Source organism: Rana temporaria, chromosome 4 (assembly GCF_905171775.1).
Source record: "Rana temporaria chromosome 4, aRanTem1.1, whole genome shotgun sequence".
Taxonomy (NCBI): Eukaryota; Metazoa; Chordata; class Amphibia; order Anura; family Ranidae; genus Rana; species Rana temporaria.
In genome coordinates, this window is record NC_053492.1 from 289951649 (window position 1) to 289975290 (window position 23642).

Sequence of the window (23642 nt, forward strand, 5' to 3'; positions counted from 1 at the left end):
CCATTCTATCAGCTTTTTTTCCTCTTTCTTTCAAACCAATTGAGAGTTTCCTTGGCTTTGTGTTTGGGATCATTGTCTTCCTGAAATGTCCACCCTTGTTTCATCTTCATCATCCTGGTTGATGACAGCAAATATTTATCAAGAATGTCTTGGTACATTTTTCCATTCATCCTTCCTTCAATGATATGAAGTTTGCCAGTAGTATGCTGAAAAACAGCCCCACAACATGTTCTCACCTCCAAACTTCACTTCTGGTATGGTGTTTTTGGGGTGATGTGCAGTGCCATTTGACCCCTGGTGTGCATTATGGCATCCAAAGAGTTACATTTTGGTCTCATCTGACCAGACTATATTCTCCCAGTATTTTACATGCTCATCTAAAATCAGTGTTTCTCAATCTTTTTTTTACAGTCAAGGCACCCTTTAAACACTTGCCACCCTGGCCAATGCTGACATTTCTCTCCCAATTTTTTTGCAAGAAAATTACACAGAACCGCCAAACATATATGTTTTTTTTTTTAGCAGAGACCCTAAAACGATCATAGAGACTCCAGGGACAACTGGCCTGCCGGAAATCTCTATGGTCAGCATCTGGTACCGATCAGTTCCTTCTCCAGTTCACCAACGGCAGAGGCAAGCCAGGAGAAGCACCAGAGGGTGGGAGGGGGGACAGCTAATGGAGAGGGGTATGTGAGGGTTAAACAAACATGCTGTGCAGGCGACTGACATCCTCCTTAACTTAATGCCATTGGTCATTAGGATGCAGCTAGAAGGTTGTAATGATGCACAATGAAAACCTGCGACTTTGTGCAACTAAAAGGCAGATGTCATCCACACGCCATCGTGTATACAATTTTTGGATTTGTAGGCATTTTGCCAAGGCACCCCTGAATAAACCTCAAGGTACCCTGGTTAAAAAGGGCTGGTCTAAATGTTGTGCAGCAAACTTTAAACGAGATTCAACGTACTTTTTCTTCAGCAAGAGTCTTGCGTAGTGAGCCTAGATACAGGCCATGGCGGTTGAGTGCATTACTTGTTTTCTTTGAGTGACAGTGCTCACTGGAATATTTTGTTGAGAAATCCTACTGTAACCAATTCCATCAGTTTGTTTTGCAACAATGAGGTCTTGAGAAAGCCCTTTGCTTTTACTCATCACGAGATGCTTCTTGTGTGACACCTTGGTAATGAGACACCTTTTTATGGGCCAACAGTTGAGACTGAACCAGTTGATATTAATTTGCACCAACAAGGGACAGGATTGCTTTTTAATTACTAATAGATTTCAGCTGGTCTTGGCTTTCCGTGCCTTACTTGCACCTCCATTTCTTCCTGTGTTCAATACTTTTTCCCTGTGTCGTTTCATTTTATTACGCACAACTTAATTTCTGAACTTATTTGTTTTGGTTTCTTTGTATGTATGAATTGTAGGGCTGCAACCAACGATCATTTTCATAAATCGATTAGTTGGCCGATTGTTTCGATTAATCGGATAATAGCCTTAAAAATAAAAAAAAAGCTTTTTTTGGCCCAATTTGTTGTTGGGCAGATTACAAAACACAAATTGCCGCAAAAACACATTACATGCTTTTATGTAGCTTTTCCATTGAAGTATATTGAACCAAAAAAAATAGCATCGTTTTGCGTTAAAAAGTCCTTGCCCTTTCCAAATACGCAGCAGCTGAAAAAAAAAAATCATGGATGTAAACGTGTCCCATAGGAAAACATGCAAATGATCTGTAGTGTGTTTCTGCAAAAAGCACCAAAAAACTGAGGTGTGAATCCAGGCCTGAGATGTTTAGTAACATAATGGGGTTAAAAAAACAAAAAGTACAAAAAGAGCAAATAATCGCTACTGAAGGGGTTAATTTTTTTTTACTGTGGGACAGTGAAAGTAATATTTACAGTAGCGATTTGCTTTTTTGTACTATAAAGGGCGAATTTTAGTTGTTTTTTTTTACCCCATTATGTTACTGGCCGATTAATCGATTATGAAAATTGTAATCGATTAATTTCATAATAGATTAGTTGTCAATTAATCCATTAGTTGTTTCGGCCCTAATGAATTGCATGGGTTGTTACCGACGAAAATTTAATGTCAATGCCACCTTTAGAATAATATTTACCTAGAAAAATGGTAAAGTGTTCAATACTTTTTTTACCCGGTGTATATGAAAGTGCTTGGTCTTCTAATAGGAGATCGGATACTGATGTTGGTTTCCCCATTAAATTCCACTGGGTTAAAGTCTTCCAATGCTGCAGTATACCTATTCCATTAGGTACAAATAACTACATTCCTGTATTGTACAAAAACACGTGCCTTTGACTTCATCACCTCCTTTATCGCTATTTCTTAGAAACATCTGTATCTCAGCTCCAATAAGAGCACTTTTCACACTTGCAGCACTTTCGCATTAGCGGCAAAAATGCGGCTAGTTTTAGTGGCGCTTCAACATCTTTTTAGAGACGCTTTTCGGCCGAATAAAGGGTTAAAAGCTTCCGCAAATCGCCGCTGCTGAGGCGCTTTGAATTCAATGGACAGATGCGCTTTAGGAGCAGTTTATACACCACTCCTAAAGCGGCCCAAAGATGCTGCTTGCAGGACTGCCAGTGCAGCACCCCAGGGTGAAAGCACTCAGGCTTCAGATGAGACATTTTTCAAGCACTTTACAGGTGCCATTTCTAGCGCTAAAGTGCCTTAAAAAACACCTCCAGTGTGAAAGGGGGCTAAAAAAAAAAAAAAGTTTTAAACTCATGGTTAATGTTTGGCTGTGTTGCCCTGGGTGAATTGTTAATGTCTAATCGCCATTATTGTACATAGGTATAAATATATATTACGATAACAGTATATGTGTGGTGGGGGAGAAGTTCTGATATTTTAAATAGGCTGACAGTTAGGGATTGAATATATCTAATTAACACCCTCCGTTTGATAGGCATGAAGGCAAATGGATAATGTCGCAAGAGACGGCCCATCCACCTCACCTTTGTGATATACAAACAACCCAGGAAGAGAGATAACAGCAGGAGGCTAGATGACACCTAGACACCGTAAATGACTCTTCCTGTACATGAATGGCCATTGAAGGGATGTTAATGAAACATGAGTTAATTAACTTGTCTTCAAATCTATTTCATTCCTCAATTTAAGGTGGAAGGAAACTGTGACCATATTAGGAAAGGATAGTAATGTCCAATCAGAGTGGGCCTCAGGGACAAAGTTAAGGTGGAAGGAAGCTGTGACCATAAAAGGAAAGGCTATTTCAGCCAATCAGAAGTGACATCAGGATTATAAAGTCAGGGGGTCTCATCAATAGAATTAGAGAGAGATGATGAGAACTTCCCGGGCCCGGGATGTCAAGGTAACATCAGAATCTATCTTCTCCCCTGCACTTATATACTTTGTCATAATTTGTTTTCTTAATACTTTTAGTGTGATGTGCTTATCTTGTATTTGAAACCAACTTTTATTTCCCTTACTTTAAAACTGTAAATGTAGGCAGTATGTTAGATAGCTAATATCTTTTCTCTAAATAAATGTGTTATGTTAAAGCTTTTCACTCTAGTCACAGAACCCTTATTTTAACCATATATCGTATATGCGAGATATTAAATCTTAAATATAATAACAAATATTAATATCAAAAAGCAACAGCTGAAGCAATTTATTGTCAATTAACTGTGTTTAAGTTTTTTAAATTATAATGGCAACATAATGGCAGATCTTTTGACAATTCTTTTGCTTTCCCCATGACTAAGAATCCAGAAGCGTCAGTGCAGCACTGGTTGAAAGATGCAAGGATCTGTCAGGAGTTCAGAAACGCTTTGATCTTTTAGCCCAGGTTCACACTGGGCTGCAGGAATGAAGCCGTGCGAGTTCAGCTGAAATCGCACAATTTCACTCCCGCATGTCAATCCAGATTTTGGCCACGATTTCAAAGACATCTGTCCGTCTTTCTGCACAGATGTCAATGTAAATCACGGCCCGAAATCGCAAAAAGTAGTACAGAAAACACTTTTTGAAAATCGGTGCAGCGCCACAGATGCAGTGTCGCACCGATTAGGACGGTGCCATTGCCGGCAAATGCCACAGATTTGACATGTCAAATCGCATGTCAAAACGCACACATTGTGAACCAGGGCTCATACGCACTAAACACACACTAATTACAAGCAAACAGATGACAGGTGAGAATGGTTACCTTTAATAGTCATTCAAATCCCTTTGTATCAATTTGTGTGCATGTTAACAGGCCAAAATCACCAGGGTATGTAAACTTTTGATCAGGGTCATTTGGATAGTTTGTTGCCATTATGATTTAAAAAGAGTAAACACAGTTGACTGAAAATAAATGTCTTCAGCCAAACACTAACCATGAGTGAAAGAAAAGTTTGTGTCATCATTCATATTCTCTGAAAAATGGCCAAAAAAATCATAAATTCTGCCAGGGTATGTAAACTTATGAGCACAACTTTATGTAGGACTCTAGCACTTCATAATAGTCAGTTCCAGCTAACCCCCATCAGATGTTTGGGAGGATGCGAGGTAAGTAGAGCAAATGCAAGCTCTCCCACTCCTCTGTGAAGAGTGTAGCTATTTCCTTGGGGTGCATGACAAATGGTCTTGAACAGCAAGCAGCTATGAATCTCGTGTCAGCTTAAATGTGCATCAATTGCTCAGACGTGCTTAACTAAAATATGGCCATGCAAGGCAGTCTTTTAATGCCTTCTGCAATAAAATATTTATTTTTGCACTGGAGAAGTACAAGAGTGAACGGGGGATGTGTACATTGAGCAGTTTCTAGGTCATTAATTAGACTTGTAATTTGCCAAATAACAAGATCACATGATCACTTGCTTTCAGGTGAGTAAACTGCATATGAAGCACTTGAAGGGTATATACAAAAAAAAAAAAATATATAGGCCAGCAGCGGTCTCCTTGACGATGCGTTTTTTTCTCTTGCCTACTCTGAAAATCTACCACTATCTATAAATGGCATGTCAGCTTATCCTGCAAGAAACATGCAAGATCACGAGAGAGTCGGTTACTAAATATATGCGACATGAAAAGACACTTAACGGCACATTTTATCCTGGGTTTATTTGCCATAACAGAAAAGGACAGCTTCATGCCAGGCTTGGAGAACATACACGTCGACGTAAGATTACAAAATATTCACTGCCTGGCTTTAAAGTAGGTCAACATGAATTCACATTTCATGGTACAACAGCCAACTCTGTATCAATGAACATATTTATTGTATTTTCCATGGTATGTTTATACCTGAAACACTGATCCTTCACCAAGGACATCATTTTTACCCTTTGTAGCATTAATTGATATTAAAGCAATGGATTTTTTTTTTTTACATTAAAGGGGTTGTAAGTCAGGACACTCTACGTTGCAGATAGAGAAAGGAGCTGTGCATTAGTGAGCGTCCTGGCTCTTCTGCTCGCCCCCCGCCCCGCTCAAGGGAGGGGGCGAGCACGACACGCCACACCAGGGAGAAAGCCTTGCATTACTGTGTGGCGTTACAGACAAAAGAACAGGAAGTGAGGATTTCTCAGAAGAAATAAGGACATTTAAAAGCAAAATCGAAGGATGAGGTAAGTGAAGGAGGACTGCACTAAGGTAAAGGAAGCAATTTAGGCAAAAAATGTTTTCACCTTTACAACCCCTTTAAAATAACAAACATGTTATACTCACCTAATCTGTACAGTGGTTTTGCACAGAGCAGTCCCGATCCTCATGTTCTTGGGTCACCTGCAGGCGCACCTGGCCCCTCCCTCCTACCCCCAGAGTAAGCAGCTTGCTATAGGGCCACCCAGGCAGGCTTGCTTTTGAGCCGCTGCTCTGCATGTCCAAAACAGTGGCTCTGCCCCAACTATTCTTATTGGCTCCCTGGCTGTGACTGACAGCAGCAGGAGAAAATGACTCCCACTGGTGTCTCAGCCAATGAGGAGGGGGAGAGCCAAAGCTTTTGTGCACAGCACTGAAAGAAGATCAGGCACAGGTAAATTTTGTGGGGGGCGCTGCTGCACAGAGGTGGTTTACCTTCATACATAGAATGCATTGACCCTTTAGAACCACTTTAAGCATACATTTTAAGATATCACCTTAAAATTTATACTTCATACAAGTTTCTGCATTAGGGACGTGGAGGTAAGCGTCCTTGAGGTCCAGTGACTTCATATAGCAATTTTGGGACAACAGGGCTCTGACTATAAAGATTCCAAACGACATTTTTTGTAGGTAATCGACCTGTTTAGGGGTTTTAAATTCAGAATGAGTCTAAATTTTCCTGATTTTTTTTTTACTACAAAGATATGTGAATAAAACCCCTTCCTCCACCTTTGGTACTTTGCAAACAACCCTCTGTTCTTCTAGATCCCTTAGTGCCTCCAGCAAAGCCTCTGCCTTTGCTGTTCACCTAGGTAGGTGTGTGACCAGAAATCTTTGTGGGGGGAGGTCTTGTGAATTCCAGGAGGTACCCCCTTATGACCCCCAGGATAAACTGGTTGGGGGAAATCGCCTCCCACTGTGGGAGGATAGCCCCCAGTCTTCCTACGCTTTTGCGGCCGAAACCCCTTCTTCGTTTGGGCTGGAGGCTTACGCTTAAGCGGGAAGGACTTTTTTCTCCGCTGTGTGGTCCAAAACTGTTTCTGAGCCAGGGCCAAAGAGTAGATCCCCCATCAATGGGAGCCCACAAAGTTTGACCTTAGAGGCACTATAGCCTGGCCATGTTTTTAGCCAGAGGGCTCTTCTAGCGGAGTTCGCCAGGGCCGCGGATATGGCTGACATGTGGACCGATTCTGCGGAGGCATTCGCAATTATTGTGATTCCTCGCAGAATCGTAGGGAAAGAAAACAAAATAGTCTCCTTGGCAGTTCCTGCTTTAATGTGATCTTGAATTTGGAGAAGCCAGTGTTCCAAGTTGCGGGCCACAACTGTGACAGCCATTTCTGGCTTTAGATTACCTATTGTTGAGTCCCAGGTCTTTTTTTTAGGAGGGAGTCTATTCTTTTGTCCATAACATCTGCCAGCGCCCCCATATCTTCAAATGCCAGATCTGTGTGTCTTAGGAGACCTGGGAAAAGGCAGCTTTTTTTTTTTTTTTTTAAATGGACGCAGGATCCTCCGAAAATTGAAACTTTCTCTTTAAAGGACCTAGAGAAAAAAAGGGTTTCCTTTCTGTATCCTGCCAACTTTTAAACGGTTTCAACCAGGACTTTGTGCACTGGGAAAACCTTCTTTTGTTCCCCCAGGCCCCTGTACATCTGGTCATGGAGTGTCAGTGGTTTGTCAGTCTGAATAGCGAGGGTGGTGTAAATTGCCCCCAAGAGGTCCTCTACCTCATCCAGGGACAGTTTATCTATATCTAGAGGGTTTCCTGGACTGCCCATCCCATTCCTCCGACTCCTCCTGGGAGCCAGGAGGTGGCATTGTCTGGCTCTTCCCTCTGCTCCACCCCGGAAAGGCCCTGAAACACTAATAACTGAGGTCTGGCAGGGGGAAGTACGAATTTATGGGCTGGCGCAGTGTTTCCTAGGGAAGAGGAGGAGCCTAGCTCTCATTGTGGCTGTCCTGAAAGACATAAAGGAAAAAAAGGCGTGGGGTCTCACCCCTTATCCAAGCATGCAGGTCAGGAAAAGGGAGGTGATGAGCGAGCCAAGCCACAAAGGCTTGTTGATGGGCAAAATCTGGTACAGAGCAGACAAGATTTGCCTTTTCTCGGGTCCCTCTTCGGTGCTCCTGGCCCCTTCCTCCTGTTGAGTGCCCCCCACTGCAAGCAGCTTGCAATGGGAGCACCCGAGCCAAGTCACAGCTCTGTGTATCCATTCAGACACAGAGCCGTGGCCCGATCCCTTTCTCTTCTCATTGGCTGACTAACTTTGATTAACCGCAGCAGGAGCCAATGGCGCTGCGCTGCTGTCTCAGCCAATGAAGAGGCGAGTCCTGAGCAGCCGAGACATTCCTACATCGCTGGATCCAGATGGGCTCAGGAAAGTATTAGGGGGGTTGCTGCACATAGAATGCATTAAGATAAAAAAATAAAAAAAACATATGCCTTTACAACCACTTTAGTAAATCTCCAGCCAAGTGTCTCTTCTGTCTGCTGCCAGTTCCTCTATAATCAGCTTGAATTCCTTCTGACAAGTTTGCCTTACACCAAGAGTGAAAAAAAAAAAAAAAAAAAAAAAGGTGAAAGAGCCCCAGCTGATTGACAACCTCAGCTCTGTTCTTGTGTGCTGTGTGAAGGGGGGCGCGGGAGTGTCAGATCTCAGTGCTCTCCCCACTGAGCTCTGAAGAGGGCAACATCAGCTTCCCCCGCCTTTCTGACAGCTCAGGCAAACTATAAATTCTGCATTTTCAACGAATGTAGAGAAGACTGCAGATAAACAGGGACAACAATATTGATTGGTTTCATCTCTATCACCTGAGGCCAGTCACTTCACTGGGTATACAGTAAGGGTTTAGAACCCCTTTAAAAGAAACTACATAAAATATTCCCTTTCGCTCCTCTCCATGCAGCTACATAAAAGTGAGGTGAAGAGGGGGGTGGATGAGTTGAGCCACCACAGAGTAATTAGATACCCCAAGAAGAGGGAAGAGCTATAATATACAAAGAGAAAGGGGGCCATACTAGGGAATGGCCTAGGCAATTTTTCTAGCAAGTCCAGAGGTGCATTGCAAATGAATTAAAATTAATTGATGAAAACAAAAACTCAAAAGAAAGCTTTTAAAATACTTTTTATTTTCCTTTTACCTGCCATTTCTAAATTTGGCGAAGGGGACATTTTAAACAAAGGTTTACTCATAATGACAATGAAATTACAAACTCCACCTACCTCGACATCACAAGTGTATTCCGTTTTATCCAGTAAGATCACTCTACATGGCACAGTTTTAATTTTTCTTGGGGATTTGAAAGAACTCTCCTTCTTGGCTTCAGACGGATTCACTTTTATCACCTTGTGTTCTACATTTTTCACCTCTTCCACCTTTTCTGTTCCTAGGTTCTCCTCTTTTGAAGGCTGCAAACAAAACAATTGTTTATTTAAAGCTTTAAGTGGCTTAAAACCTCAGACATTAAATATGAACAAAGTCTGTCTGCTGCCTCGTTCCTCTTCTACCTGCACGAGTCCCTTCTGACACGTTTTCCTGACACCAAGAAGTAAAAAGGCGACAGGAGAAGGAGCTCCAGCACACAGCCTGTGATTAACAGCCTCAGCTCTGTTCACGTGTGAAGGGGGGTGTGTGTCTTCCATCAAATCAGCTCTCACTGAGCTCTGCAGAGTAATTTCAGCCCCCTAGCTAAAGCCCCCTAACTTCTGAAGTTCAGGGATGCTGTGTTAATGCTGGACCTATAACTGATGTAGAGAAGTTAGGGCTGCAGATAAAGAGGTGCAACCTATGTGGAAGGATTTTATTCTCTGTGTATCACCTGCGTATAGTCACTTCACTGGGTATATGCAGTTTACACATTTTCTTTTTAAATCAGTACCAGGAACAGTACTTGGAGTAAAAACAAAAGACTTAAGATTTCAAGCCACACAGCAACTCCTCCTTTTGACTGGACAGTAAAAAGAAAAGCGACACAACAATGTGCACATCTCTCGGTTCTCCTGCTCTCTCCTCCTCCTCTCAACATGCTCTATGCACTACCAGAGTGGCTCATTTTAATTGTTTTCCTCCTCTATGAGCTTTGCTGTAAAGTGGACTAAATAAGGCCGATACCATGTCCAATGCCAGAATTTACACTGCTTGTATATAAAAGATACATTTGATGAATTTCAGATTACAGCACTGCAATAATGGGTGGCTTTTATTTGTACCTGGAATTCAGTTTTACATAAGCCTGCACAATCAAATACTATACAAGACTAAAAGCAATTTTGGACTTACTGGTAAAATCCATATCTTGGAATAAAAAAAGTACAGGACACATGCTTGATATTCACAGACCATGGGTTATAGGCTGGTACCTTCAGGTAATTGGACACACTTTCTGGTCATTCCCCTAGAACACTACCTCAATCAAGTCCTCCGTTTTTTAGCAAGCAATGCAGAGTAACACAAACAGAAGGGAGGGTGGCCTGTGCCTTGTACGCTACTTCAAGAAATACAACTTTCAGGTAAGTCAAAATACCTTTTGTTTTAAAGGAAGGAAGGAAGGAATGAGAATAATGAGCAGAACTGTGCCAACCCGCCCAACAATATCAAGGGTCAATGGACCAATCTCAGCATGCTGCTGCAAGAACCCTGCAGCTGAAAGCCATAGCAGCAAAGGATTGGAGGTCCACCTGGTAGAATGGGAAAAGGTATGACCAAAAGACCAGGTGCAGCTTTACAAAGCTGGGCCACAGAGGCTTGATGCTGGAATGTTCTGGAAACGCCTATTGACCTGGTGAATTGAGCATATATTAGTGCAGGAGGTCCTTTATCCTTTAGGATATAAGCTCTTGACACGAGTTATCTTATCCACCTAGCAAGCAGGATGTTCCTTATGGAGGTCCTGAGGTTAGAACAAAAAAAGTCTGTCTTTCTACAGGCTGTAGGTTTTAGATTACTCTGATCACATCCAGACAGTAAACAGCAATCTCCTTTGGGTTTTTAGGAGCAGGGAGGGAATACTATATGTCTTTGTTGAGGTGGAAGTCTACAACACATTAGGAAGAAAGAAGGTCTGGCGTGCAAGACTACTTTACCCTTGTGAACCAACTCAGACATGCCTGACAGACATGATAGCCCCCAAGAAGGCCATCTTGCAGGAGAGATCATTTGGGAAATATCCTGATGGATTCACAGGTTTTTTGCAGGGCAGAGAGAACCAAATTGAGGTCACAGGAAAGCACAGGGTGCTACAAGGGTAATTTGTTTTGAGAAAAGATTTTTACAACGGAAAAAATTAAGCTAGGTGTTTTTTGAATGAGAATGGACAAAACCGAAACCTGTTTTTTTAAGAGTACTTAAGGCCAAATGCTGGTCAAGTCCAAATTGTAGGAAGGACAGAAAAAAAAAGGCACAAGTGTCTCTCTATGTTAACACAAGTAACAGAAGGGATACAACAGCAGATTTTTCTGGAAGGAATTTTCCTTGATTATATTTGAACAAAATAATTCATGACCCCTTCCATGCCATAGAATCTAGTAACAGTTTGGAAGGAGCCAGGAATAACCTCCTAGAAGTCACAGATCATGTTACAGGCATGAAATAACTATTCTCAATAGAGGGGGGTCTGACCCCATTGGACCAGAAGACCATTGGGCCTGAACATCCAAAGCTGCTGACCACTGTTGCATTAGCAGTTCAGAAACAAGAAGAGGACAGGCATCCCTGTAGTGAAGATTTATTCAGGGAAGTGATGTGGCTAAATCTGTAAGGACTTTTTTTGATAGCTAAACTTCAGCTGTAAAACAAAGGATAGGAGGGAAAAAAAGGTAACACAGTAGATGCACAAACCTCTGCATTGCACACTGGAAGTTTATCCTCTTTACTCTCTGCTGCAGCCTCCACAGCTTTATCCCCTTCTGATTTTTCATCATGGCTGTTCACTTGTTGATCTGTCACATGCTTTTCATCAGACGACTCTGCCACATTATCTTTGTCATCTTCCTTAGAGTCAGATTGGCTTAGGGATTTCTGTTTTTTGAGCCATGGTGGGAGAAAGCGTGAAATGCCTTTGCCTTCATGTGGCTCCTTTTCCTTTTTTGGCTTTCCTGGGCTCTTCTCTGTAGGACTGCTGGGGGAAGAGGGTTCTTCAGTAGCATTCACTTGGTCAGACTCTCCAGGGTTTTCATTTTCAGAGCCGTTAGCGGCTATATCCGTGTTTCCTTCTGCCTGCTGGCCCTCCTCATTTGGGTTTCCTGATGGCTCATTCTTACTTTCAGGTTTTTCAGAATCATTAACTTCAACGGCAGGACTTGCTTCAGTTGTCATGGTCTCGGTCTATGCTGAAATGGCAAAAGCACTAAATTAGTTACTTAATCTAGACCAGCAAGTACAGTATCTAATGTCCTTTGCTATGGTCTTCAACAAAAGAATAATTTCCACAACTGTCCAATGTTTATACTCTAAACAGATATGGAGATGCTTATTGATAAAATGATGCACAGTGAAGGGGGAGGAAGGAAGCGCATTTGAGCAGTAGAATGAAAGAAGGAAACTGGGAGTCACTTGGTGACATCAATAGACTTAAACTTATGACAAAAGCTACATGACATTTATTTAGAAACTTGAGTTTGTTTAACAGAATTGTTGCCTAGACATAACTACTTACACAGATGTTTTTGGTCATAAATACTCGTTTGAAGGCTTCCAGTGCTTGTGTTACAAATTAGTACAATGCTTCTCAGGTTCTAAAAAATAATAAATGCACTTTCTTTTCTTTCGGAAAAGGACACATACCACCTTCTATTGACATCTCTAGACAAAAGAAACAGGTACAAGCTGAATATTTTAGGGAGCAATAACGAACTGGTTCACAAACTAGGTCCATCCGTGTTTTTGTATGGTGTTTTGTTTTAGAGGAGTAGGGAAGGTTTAGAACCTCATATTTTTTTAGTGCTACCTGTGTTGCTGATGGGAAGGGGAAAAAAAAAAGTGAAGGGAAATTAAAAATTTACAGCGGTTTCACTTTGCATTGATTTATATTCCCACAGCCAATCACAGGCAGCGAGACATTTCCCCGATATGTGCAGCTGCAGACTGGGAAATGTCTCACTGCCTGTGATTAGCCATGTGCAGTGTCGGCCTTCCTGACGGGATCAGGAGATGGGATCACCAACATGCCCAAGCCCATTCCTAGTGAGCGGAAACCACGGTCTGCGATAGCCCTGTGCAGACCACGTTGCACATTTCCTGCTGTGTGGCACAGTCCTCAACAGGCCACAGACCAGCACCAGTCCACGGCTCGGAGGTTAGGGACCCTGAGTTGGGTAGATGAACTATGATCATTGACATTTAAATACTCCGTTTAGCATCACCAACCCAAATAAATCTATTAAAATTCTAAAAGCAGCAATAAAAATGATAACTTAAAGTAACTTTATTGTTTCGATTGATTTTTTTTTTCCCCATCGTTACCTTCGTTGATCATTTTCATGCAGTAATCAGATAACTACAAGCCCAACAGACACAGCGCTGTCCCCACGCACCTGCTGTACCGTGTCACCATCTTTCTTCTTTATGACACAGAAAGTTGTCTGTCTCTTGGTGATGTGGTGCCATATTTCATGCATGCACAGGCAAAGACCTGGCATTGTGGCAGTTTATATAGGATAGTAATGCCTCCTGGGACATTGATGTCACAAGGCATTACTTTTCCTCCATTTGTAGAATAGTATGTAAACAGTCAAGGCACCAGATCCCTGCATATGTGCGAGATCTGCCCCGGGTCTGTTTAGGTTAATGGGAAGGATTATTCTATAACCTCCCAAAATATGCGATATTCGTATATCACAGAAGGGGATTGGATTTATACCCCAATTGGACCATTGTATTTTGAAGGCCACAAGGTGGTTCTACAATGCCAGGAGGACGTCTATAGACTTCCTTGGCTCCTATGGCCACTAGGGGGGGGGGGGGGCGTGCCCGCCGCGTCACGAGGTGCCGATGCGCGTGCCTGGTGCCCACGATGTCCGCCAGGTACCCGCGATCGGCCGTTACACAGCCAAGGAGGTGGATCTAAACACAGAGATCCACATCCTGTCAGGGAGAGGAGACCGATAGCACTGTTCGCTGTATAAATGTGAATGTTCCCAAAAATGTGTCAAAAAGTGTCTGATGTGTCCTCCATAACATCGCAGTCCCGATAAAAAAAACAAAAAAACAAACACACACACACACACACACACACACACACACCCGCCATTACTAGTAAAAAAAAAATCATAATTCTCTCGGCGCTATAACTTTTGCGCAAACCAATCACTATACGCTTATTGCGAATTTACCAAAAATATGTAGAATACGTATCGGCATTAAACAGAATTTTTTTTTTTTTTTTTTTAAATTGGGATATTTATTATAGCAAAAAAGTTAAAAAGTTTTTTTTTTTTTCAAAAGTGTCGCTTTTTATTTGTTTATGGCGCAAAAAATAAAAACCACAGAGATGATCAAATACCACCATAAGAAAGCTCTATTTGTGGGGAAAAAAAGGATGTCAATTTTGTTTGGGAGCCACGTCGCGCAATTGTCAGTTAAAGAGACACAGTGCTGAAAGCTGAAATTTCGCCTGGGCAGGAAGGGGGTATATGTGCCCAGTAAGTGGTTAAGATTTGGCTGCTCAATGACGGGCCATTTTTTTTTGCCATTACGGCACTGTGTCTCTATAACTGACAATTGCGCAGCCGTGCGACGATGTACCCAAATTTGACGTCCCTTTTTTCCCCACAAATAGAGCTTTCTTTTGGTGGTATTTGGTCATCTCTGGAGAAATATATATATATATATATATAATAACAGTACAGACCAAAAGTTTGGACACCTTCTCATTCAAAGAGTTTTCTTTATTTTCATGACTATGAAAATTGTAGAATCACACTGAATGCATTAAAAACTATGAATTAACACATGTGGAATTATACATAACAAAAAAGTGTGAAACAACTGAAAATATATTTTATATTCTAGGTTCTTCAAAGTAGCCACCTTTTGCTTTGATTTCTGCTTGGCACACTCTTGGCATTCTCTGGATGAGCTTCAAGAGGTAGTCACCTAGCACAGCACCCCATCACTCCCCTTCTTGGTCAAATAGCCCTTACACAGCCTGGAGGTGTGTTTGGGGTCATTGTCCTGTTGAAAAATAAAATGATGGTCCAACTAAACGCAAACCGGATGGAATAGCATGCCGCTGCAAGATGCTGTGGTAACCATGCTGGTTCAGTATGCCTTCAATTTTGAATAAATCCCCAACAGTGTCACCAGCAAAGCACCCCCACACCATCACACCTCCTCCTCCATGCTTCACGGTGGGAACCAGGCATGTAGAGTCCATCCGTTCACCTTTTCTGCGTCGCACAAAGACAAGGGGGTTGGAACCAAAGATCTCAAGTTTGGACTCATCAGACCAAAGCACAGATTTCCACTGGTCTAATGTCCATTCCTTGTGTTCTTTAGCCTAAACAAGTCTCTTCTGCTTGTTGCCTTTCTTTAGCAGTGGCTTCCTAGCAGATATTCTACCATGAAGGCCTAATTCACACAGTCTCCTCTTAACAGTTCTAGAGATGTGTCTGCTGCAAAAGGTGGCTACTTTGAAGAACCTAGAATATGAAAAATATTTTCAGTTGTTTCACACTTTTTTGTTATGTATAATTCCACATGTGTTAATTCATAGTTTTCATGCCTTCAGTGTGAATCTACAATTTTCATAGTCATGAAAATAAAGAAAACTCTTTGATTGAGAAGGTGTGTCCAAACTTTTGGCCTGTAATATATAAAAGCATATATTATTTTTGCGAAATATATATTTTTGTGATTTACGCACACCTTACTATGAGAGAATATTTATGGTACACATGTTAAAATCTATTTGCCTGTTTCACTCACATAGCACAGCAGGTCACTAGACCTTATCTTATCCTTTTTATTCTGTCAGGTTCAGATTACCAACCAGGCTGTCTGCACAGGATCCTGACACATTACTAGATCATTCCACAGCGGACACTTCACATTACTACTTACCATCCCCCACAGGGGTATCACCTTTACCCCACTCACTCACTCACTCCCAGAGGGGAAACCACTGAGTTTATAGTCCATGATATAGGAATTCCTTCATCCACTGCTTTTTTAGCAAAAGGGTAACTCCCATTAAGTACCCGACATCTAACCTATTATTAATTCCTGGGATTGAAGCACTCACCTCACAGTACCCCATCTATACCATAGAAGAGGGCAGCGCCATTTACCCCTTTCACACACACACATTACAACTAATCAGACCACTTTTTGGATTTTTATAGAGTTTTATAATAAGCATATATTGATTAGTTTGCGCAAAGTTATAGCGTCTACAAAATAGGGGAATGATTTATGGCATTTTTTTTTTTTTTTTACACTAGTAATGACGCTGATCAGCGATTTTTAAATCGGGATTGCGACTTAATGGCGGACAGATCGCACACTTTGACGCATTTTTGGGACCACTGACAATTGTACAGCGATCTGCACCGATTACTGTGTAAAGGTCACTGGCAAGGAAGGGGTTAACACTAGGAGGGTTAACCGTGTTCCCTCATGTGTTCTAACTGTAAGGGGACCAACTAGAGGAGATGACAGATCGTTGTTCCTAGCTAGCAGGAACACACAATCTGTCTCTCCTCACAGAACAGCGATTTGTGTTCTGGCTCTCGTGTCTGCGATTGCACGTGGTCGGAGGCCATCTAACCCCGCTTAAAGGAACCGATGTACAGCTACAACGGTTCGCGGGAACGTGCCAACTTGCCACAGTATAATGACGGAGGCTGGTCGGCAAGCGGTTAAAGGTTTGTTTTTTTTTGCTTAAGAGTTATATACATATATATATATACACACACACACACACACACACATACACACACACACACACACATACATACATATATACACACACACACACACACACACATATATAAATAAAAACAAACACACACACACTCTATATCTATATCCACACACACACACTTTAGAACCTCTCTCTCAGGTCTGGGGGGGGGGGGGGGATAAAATAGAGGAAAGTAGTTAGAGCTATCCAACACACATACTGCATGCCATCACCCTGATGAAAGCTGTTAAACATGCTTATTTATTTAGATTACTGCAATAAAATATCAATTTGATTGCTCAAAATTTTATTAGAAAAAAAAAATGTATAAGACCGCCGTTTCTCAGGGATGTACTTGTGTTCTGTTAATGTACACTATGTCTTTCTGTACTTCCCAAAATAACTCATCCAACGGAAACAGAGTATACACTACTGCATTTCCCAAATGTATACATTGTTTAGAGGCACTTACGATGGAAGGAAACCTTTCAGGGCAAAATCCTATCCTGCATCTGGAGAAAGTGTTATACCAGCCCTGGATAAAGTTTGCAGTGATAAAGAGCATCTGTTAGCTAGGGAATAGGACCTGGAATGGAGCGGTTGATCACATAGCTTGCATCCTTATCCAGCAGTAGTGTTGGGCGAACTGTTCGGCCCTAGCAGGTGTTTGGGCCAAACATTGGTGGTTTAGTCCATTCATCCAACACCTGAATTTGCAGGGCATTTGGCAAGTGTTCGTCACCGCTCTTCTACCCCCCCATCCCAAAGCACCTTGTCCCCAGACAAGAGCCCCATCCCCACAACCATGGCCAGTGGTTGTGAGGGTCTGCAGTAAGGGGGCTTATTGGAATCTGGAAGCCCCCTTTAACAAGGGGGCCCATAGATTCTGGCCACCCATGTGAATTCGTATCGGGTACATAGTACCCCTACCAATTCACCAAAAAAAGTGTCAAAGTAAAAAAAAGACACAGTTGACGATTATTTTTTTAAAATTTAACAAAACAAAAAAGTGACCCCCGATTAAAATCCATCGTTAATCACGCCACATACAAAAAAATTAAAAATGCTCTAGCCGAAATGATAGCTGGTCGCCTAATGCAGGCTCCACTGTTGGACAGTTCTTATATAGATAAAAAAAAAAAAAAAAAGACAGGGTCACCTGGTGGCACCATCCCATTGTGACATTGCCGACCCAGCATGCACCAGTCCATGATGTCAGAAAGGGGAACTGCCAAACGGTAGAGCCTACAGTAGGAAGCAAGCCTTCATGTCGGCAGAAGCGTTTTATTTTTTGGGTGTGGAGGGTGGCATGATTGACGATTGATTTACATTGGGGGGAAACTATTTTTTTTAATAAAGGAGTTGTCAAAAACTGTGTGTGTTTTTATTACTTTTTGTTGACGGGGTAGGGGTATTCCAATAAGCCCCTAGCACAAGGTGCTTTGGGGTGGAGGGCCCCAAAGCACCCACCCCCCATGTTGAGGGCATATGGCCCCTGGTATGGTTTGGGGGGGGGGGGGGAGCTCATTCGTCCCCCCTTTTCCTGACATGCCAGGGCTGCATGCCTAGATAAGGGTCTGGTATAGATTTTCCTTGTTATTTTTTTCAATAGCCAGGTGGCAGCAATTGAAAATGTGAGTCATTTTAAAATGCGATTTGACTTTTTTTTTTCTTTAGAAACGTTTGTTTTGCTGCAGCATGTTCTATATGTGCTACAGATACGCCACTGTACAGGCAGACTAAGGGGACCCCCAATGCACAATATAAAATTCTTATTGTTGTACTTGCCGCCCGCCCTATTGCAAAATGGTTTCAATATCCTGAGTGGACGTCATACGACATCCTCAGGATATTGAGCAGCTGCGCACCCCCGGGGGCGCCCATTGCGGCGATCGCTGTTGCGGGGTGTTAGTCTGACACCCCGCAACACCGATCTAGGAGACTCTTTACCACGTGATCAGCCGTGTTCAATCACGGCTGATCACGATGTAAACAAGAGCAGCCGTGATCAGCTTTTCCTCACTCGCGTCTGTCAGACGCGAGTAGTGGAGAGCCGATCGGCTGCTCCTCTGACAGGGGGTGGGTTTGTGCTGATCGATTATCAGCGCAGCCCACCCGAGGATGCCCACACCAGACCACCAGGGATGCCACCAGACCACCAAGGATGCCCACCACCAGGTATGCCACTCTAGACCACCAGGGATGCCAATCAGTGCCCACAATGGATGACAATCAGTGCCCACAATGGGCATCACTAATTGGCAGGCATTGTTTGGCACTGATTGGCATCCATCAGTACAAAATATTACAGAACATCCGTGCCGCCCATCCGTGCCGCCCCCATCTGTTCCCAACCGTGAAGGATAAAAAAACGTACCTATTTACAAAGTTTTGTAACGGAAACAAAAAAAAAACGCATTTGATTTTCAAAATTTTCGGTATTTTTTTATTTATTTTTTTGCAGAAAATAAAAAATACCAGAGGTGATCAAAGACCACCAAAAGAAAGCTCTATTTGTGGGAACAAAATTATAAAAATTTAGTTTGGGTACAGTGTAGCATGACCGCGTTATTGGCATTCAAAGTGCAACAGCGCTGAAAGCTGAAAAATGGTCTGGGCAGGAAGGTGTATAAGTGCCCTGTATGGGAGTGGTTAAGCATTAAAATCACTACCCCTGAAAAAAACAATTGTTTTAAAAAAAAAATTGCATCGATACATGTCCCCCAGGGACCCCACATACCTCTTATGGCAAATTACTTGCATAGAAGATTAAAAAAATGGGCACTTTTGATTTTTCCTGTCTAACTCCTATAGACTTCAATGGAGTTTGTCATTCGTGTTAGAACTTTTCCCCTTTTTCGTGCGTTCTGCTGTGAACCGAACAGGGGGGTGACCTGAGGTCTGCATCAACTGCCTGTTTTTGCCACCTATGTGAACTAAACTTTAAAGTAGTTCTAAAGGCTGAACATTTTTTACCTTATTGCATTCTCTGCGTTAAGGTAAAAAACCTTAATGCTATCGTGTGCACGATAGCAGCGTATCTCTTCCTCCTCCATTTGCTCCTGCTGCCGTCAATTGTACACACTGAGGAGGGAGCAGGGCTGAGCCACGCTGTCTGTGTCCATAAACCGCTCGAGAGCCCCCATAGCAAGCAGTTTGCTATGGTGGGCACTCAGCAGGGGGTGGTAGCCAGAAGAACTGGCTGAGAACCCGAGGAAAGGCAGATCAGGGCTGCTCAGTGCAAAAAACATTGCACAGAGAAGGAAAGTATAACATGCTTGCTATGTAAAAAATAAAAGGTTTACAAATCACATTAACCACTTGGCGACAGGCCAACGGTTTTAATGCTGGTCGGTGGCTTGAGCAGGTACTGCAAAGTACCAGCAGGTTGCTTCGCTCATGTGAACTAGGCAGAACAGGGAGATGTTGTGTTCACACAAACACAGCATCTCCCCGTTCTTTAGCTCTGCGACCCGATCTTGGGAGACTGGCGGGGATCGGGTCCACAGGTCACGAAGCTTGCGCATGACCACACGGCGGCAATTTATTCAAATAGTTTTTATTGTGGTTTTCAGATTACAATATATGCGTACAATAACAAGAGTAGAATATGTCATAGAGAAGAATGACACCATATCTATGATGAGTATTATGCAAGTACTATGAGCATGCTAAGGTGCATCAAAGTTGATTTAGTATAACTCTAGTATTATAGTAACATCGGAAGGAACAAAAGGCCATTCCAAGAAGGAGGGTCTTGGTGTTAACACAATATGCATAACTTTAAAAAGCATAATACAGAGGGGGGGGGGTAGGGGAGATCGGGGGTAGGTGCGATCCTGTCAAGGGGTGCGGGGAGGAAGGGGGGGGAAGGGGAGGAAGAGCACCAGTGAGGATTGTAATGTAGATCAAAAGGTGTATTACTTAGCGTATGTATTCGTGTACCAGGTATTCCAAGGTTTCCAGAGGGCGAGCAATTTAGAGTAAGTGGGTTTCCCCCGAGCTAGAACTGTTTCGTATGTGTAGTGTGTCTGTACTAGGTTAATGACTTCCGTGAGTGTGGGGGTATCTTTTGTTTTCCATTTCCTAGCAATCAGTAGTTTCGTCGCTAAGAAAACGTGTGTGGTCACTAGTCGGTGTGTCGGTGGTAGGTCTTCGATAGTCAGATTGAGGACCGCTAGGTGTGGAGATAGAAGTATGGGGAAGCGAAAGATGTCCTGCAAGGTCGCCTCAACTGCTGACCAGAGTGGCCGTATGAGTGGACATGTCCAAAAGATGTGTAGGAGTGTACCCGGTATGCCACAATCTCTCCAGCACGTGTCAGAGGCATGTGTGTAACATTTGGCTATCCTATGTGGTGTCATGTACCATCTCATTACTATTTTTTGGGTTAGTTCCCACAGGGAGGTGCAAGATGTGTATTTATAAACGGACTTAATTGCTATTTGCCACTGCTCCTCAGTAAAAAGAGATTGGACATCAGTTTCCCAATCGTCCAGGGGTTTAGTTTTTTGGAACAAGGTCTTATCTTGGAAGGTGGAGTATAGTATGGAGGTACCCCTCGGTTTACTAACGTCGTTGAGGAAGTAGTTCCAGATGTGAATCGGTAACGAGCCTTCTATGGAGGGGTTTGCCGCTAGGCACTTTTGTATTCTATAATATGTGAAATAGTCCCTGGTGGGAGCGAGGAACCTTTGTTGTAGTTGTAGAAAGGAAGTGGTAGCCACCAGGGAGCGTAAGTCAGATGTAGATTTTACTTGGTCTGCAAGCCAAGTCGGGATAGTCAGGTCAGGTGATAGCAGTTCTAATGTTTCTAGTGGGACCGGTATTGGCTTAGTCGGACGGTTCGTCCATCGGGTGTTGTGAAGGATTCTCCATGCCTTAACAGAGGCTTGGACGGTGGGCGAATAAAGTGTCAGTGGTGTGTTTTTTGTGGACATGCTAAACATCCATCTGGCTAGGTTAGGTCCCGGTGTTGCGGTGTTTTCTATATCTCCCCATAGTGTAGATGGCGAAGAGGAGAACCAGTCCCTCATTTGGGAGAGGATCGAGGCTAGATAGTAGTCCCTGATATCTACGTGGCCCATTCCTCCTACTGACCTGTGTTTGATGAGTTTAGAATGGCCACATCGGGATTTTTTCCCTTGCCATACAAATTGTGTTAAGATGGACTGTAAAGAGTTGAGATATGAGCGTGTGAGAGGCACGGGCAACGTGCGGAAGATGTACAACAACCTGGGGAGCAGCATCATTTTGAATGCCGCAAGGCGGCCTGCCCATGAGAATTCGTATTTTGAGAGTTTGTTAGTTTCTTTGATCAACATTTGTTTAATGGAAGTGTAGTTATGAGTGTCTGAGTATGTTACTAGTAATTGCGTCCAAGCCCAGGTCTAGAATATGAGATTTTTGTTCATTTACCTTGTAATACGAAACAGCACTAAATTTCTGTAGCAGCAGTTGTACCGAAGCCAGGGAGGATATTGGGTCTGTGATCATTAGTATCACGTCGTCCGCGAATAAATTGATTTTGTGGTCTTTGACGCCGAATCGGAAGCCTGCTATACCGGGGTGGGATCTGACATGTTCCGCGAGCGGTTCCATGATCAGGTTGAAAATGAGCGGGGATAAAGGGCAGCCTTGGCGGGTGCCATTGGTTATGGAGAATGGTTGTGAAAGCATCTCCGAGGTATATACTTGGGCCGAGGGGGAAGAATATAGTGCCAATATGGCCGACAGTATGTGGCCCCGAAATCCGAATTTAATGAGAGTCGCTTTCATATAATCCCAATGGACTCTGTCGAACGCCTTCTCTGCATCCAAAGAAAGGAGCAGAGAAGGCGTTCGGGTGGATCCAGCACCATGTATGATGTTGAGAATCCTGCGGGTAGCGTCATATGTTTGCCTCCCCTTCGTGAAACCCGATTGGTCTTTATGAATGAGCAGGGGCATCAAGTTAATCAGCCGGTTGGCTATGAGTTTGGCATAAATCTTGGTATCTATATTGAGCAATGATATAGGGCGAAAGTTCTGCGCTTGGGTGGGTTCCTTGCCTGGCTTCGGTAGTGTAATAATCAAGGCGGATAGCATTTCAGGAGGGAGAGAGGAGGACGAGGCAGCGTCGTTGCAGACATTCGAGAGGAAGGGTGCTAGTGTTTGTCCAAAGAGTTTGTAGTACTCACTAGTGAGTCCATCTGGGCCCGGGGACTTGTTAGAGGGTAGTTTCGAAATGGTTTCCAGAAGTTCTGGAGGAGTAAACGGGGTATTCAATGTCGAGAGCTGGTCGCTGGATAATCTGGGAAGGTTAATGTGTTCTAGGAATGTTGAAATGTCTTGGGGGGAGGGCTGCGGTACAGAGGAATCTTCTTTCAGGTTATAGAGGGTATTATAATAGTGGCGGAAAGCCTCGGCGATGGCCGAGGGGTCTACTAGTTTTTGTTTGGAGGCAGGGTGATATAAGTGGGCGATTTTGGTTTTGGCATAATGCCCTTTGATCCTAGCAGCCATGGCTTTACCGGCTTTATTGCCCGTGGAGTAGTGTTTAGCCCCGAAACGTGTGTGGGCTTTCTCATAAGAGTCTAAGAGATGGGACCTCAGCTCCTGTCTAAGGAGACCTAATTTATGTTTGAGGGCCCTGTCGGGTTGGGTTTGGTTTAAGTTTTCTAGTGATTTTATTTCTGCTGTCAGGGAATTTAGACGCTGTGTTCTCCTCCTCCTCTCTCTAGCTCCAATCTGGATGAGAATCCCTCGTATAAATGCCTTATGGGCATTCCATAATACAGAATTATCGGTAACAGATCCAGTATTCAATTCAAAAAATTCTTCCAAACTCGTCTTGATATAATCTGAATAAAGCGGAGAGTTCATGAGAGCTGAATTAGCCCTCCAGATTCTCGTTGCAGAGGCAGATGGAGAGTCATTTGTAGTCAGGGTTATAGGTGCGTGGTCTGACCACGTGATGGTACCTATCTCAGATGCTGAGGCCGTGGGCAGGGTCCACTTGTCAACTAAAAAGTAGTCAATTCGAGTGTAGGAGTTATGGCAGGGAGAAAAAAAAGAATAGTCTCTTTCGGTGGTGTGGTGGCAACGCCATACATCGTACAGGTCATGTGAGCGTATGAA

The 23642-nt window shown here is 43.1% G+C and overlaps 1 protein-coding gene across 15 annotated transcripts in view; it reads right to left on the reverse strand.

Annotated features, from left to right (window-relative positions):
- The window catches only part of EPB41L2 (erythrocyte membrane protein band 4.1 like 2), a 300865-nt gene that overhangs the window by 180848 nt on the left and 96375 nt on the right, over positions 1-23642 (reverse strand). For 14 of the 15 annotated variants that reach the window (XM_040350428.1, XM_040350424.1, XM_040350423.1 and 11 more), the window contains 2 exons: positions 11462-11952; positions 8848-9033 (listed from right to left, as the gene is read on the reverse strand). In XM_040350428.1, the coding sequence (XP_040206362.1) occupies positions 8848-9033; positions 11462-11938 (663 nt within the window). In that variant the 5' untranslated portion in view covers positions 11939-11952. Of the gene's footprint in view, positions 1-8847; positions 9034-11461; positions 11953-14716; positions 14728-23642 lie in introns of those variants that run through there. The other variant, XM_040350419.1, reaches the window with a different exon arrangement.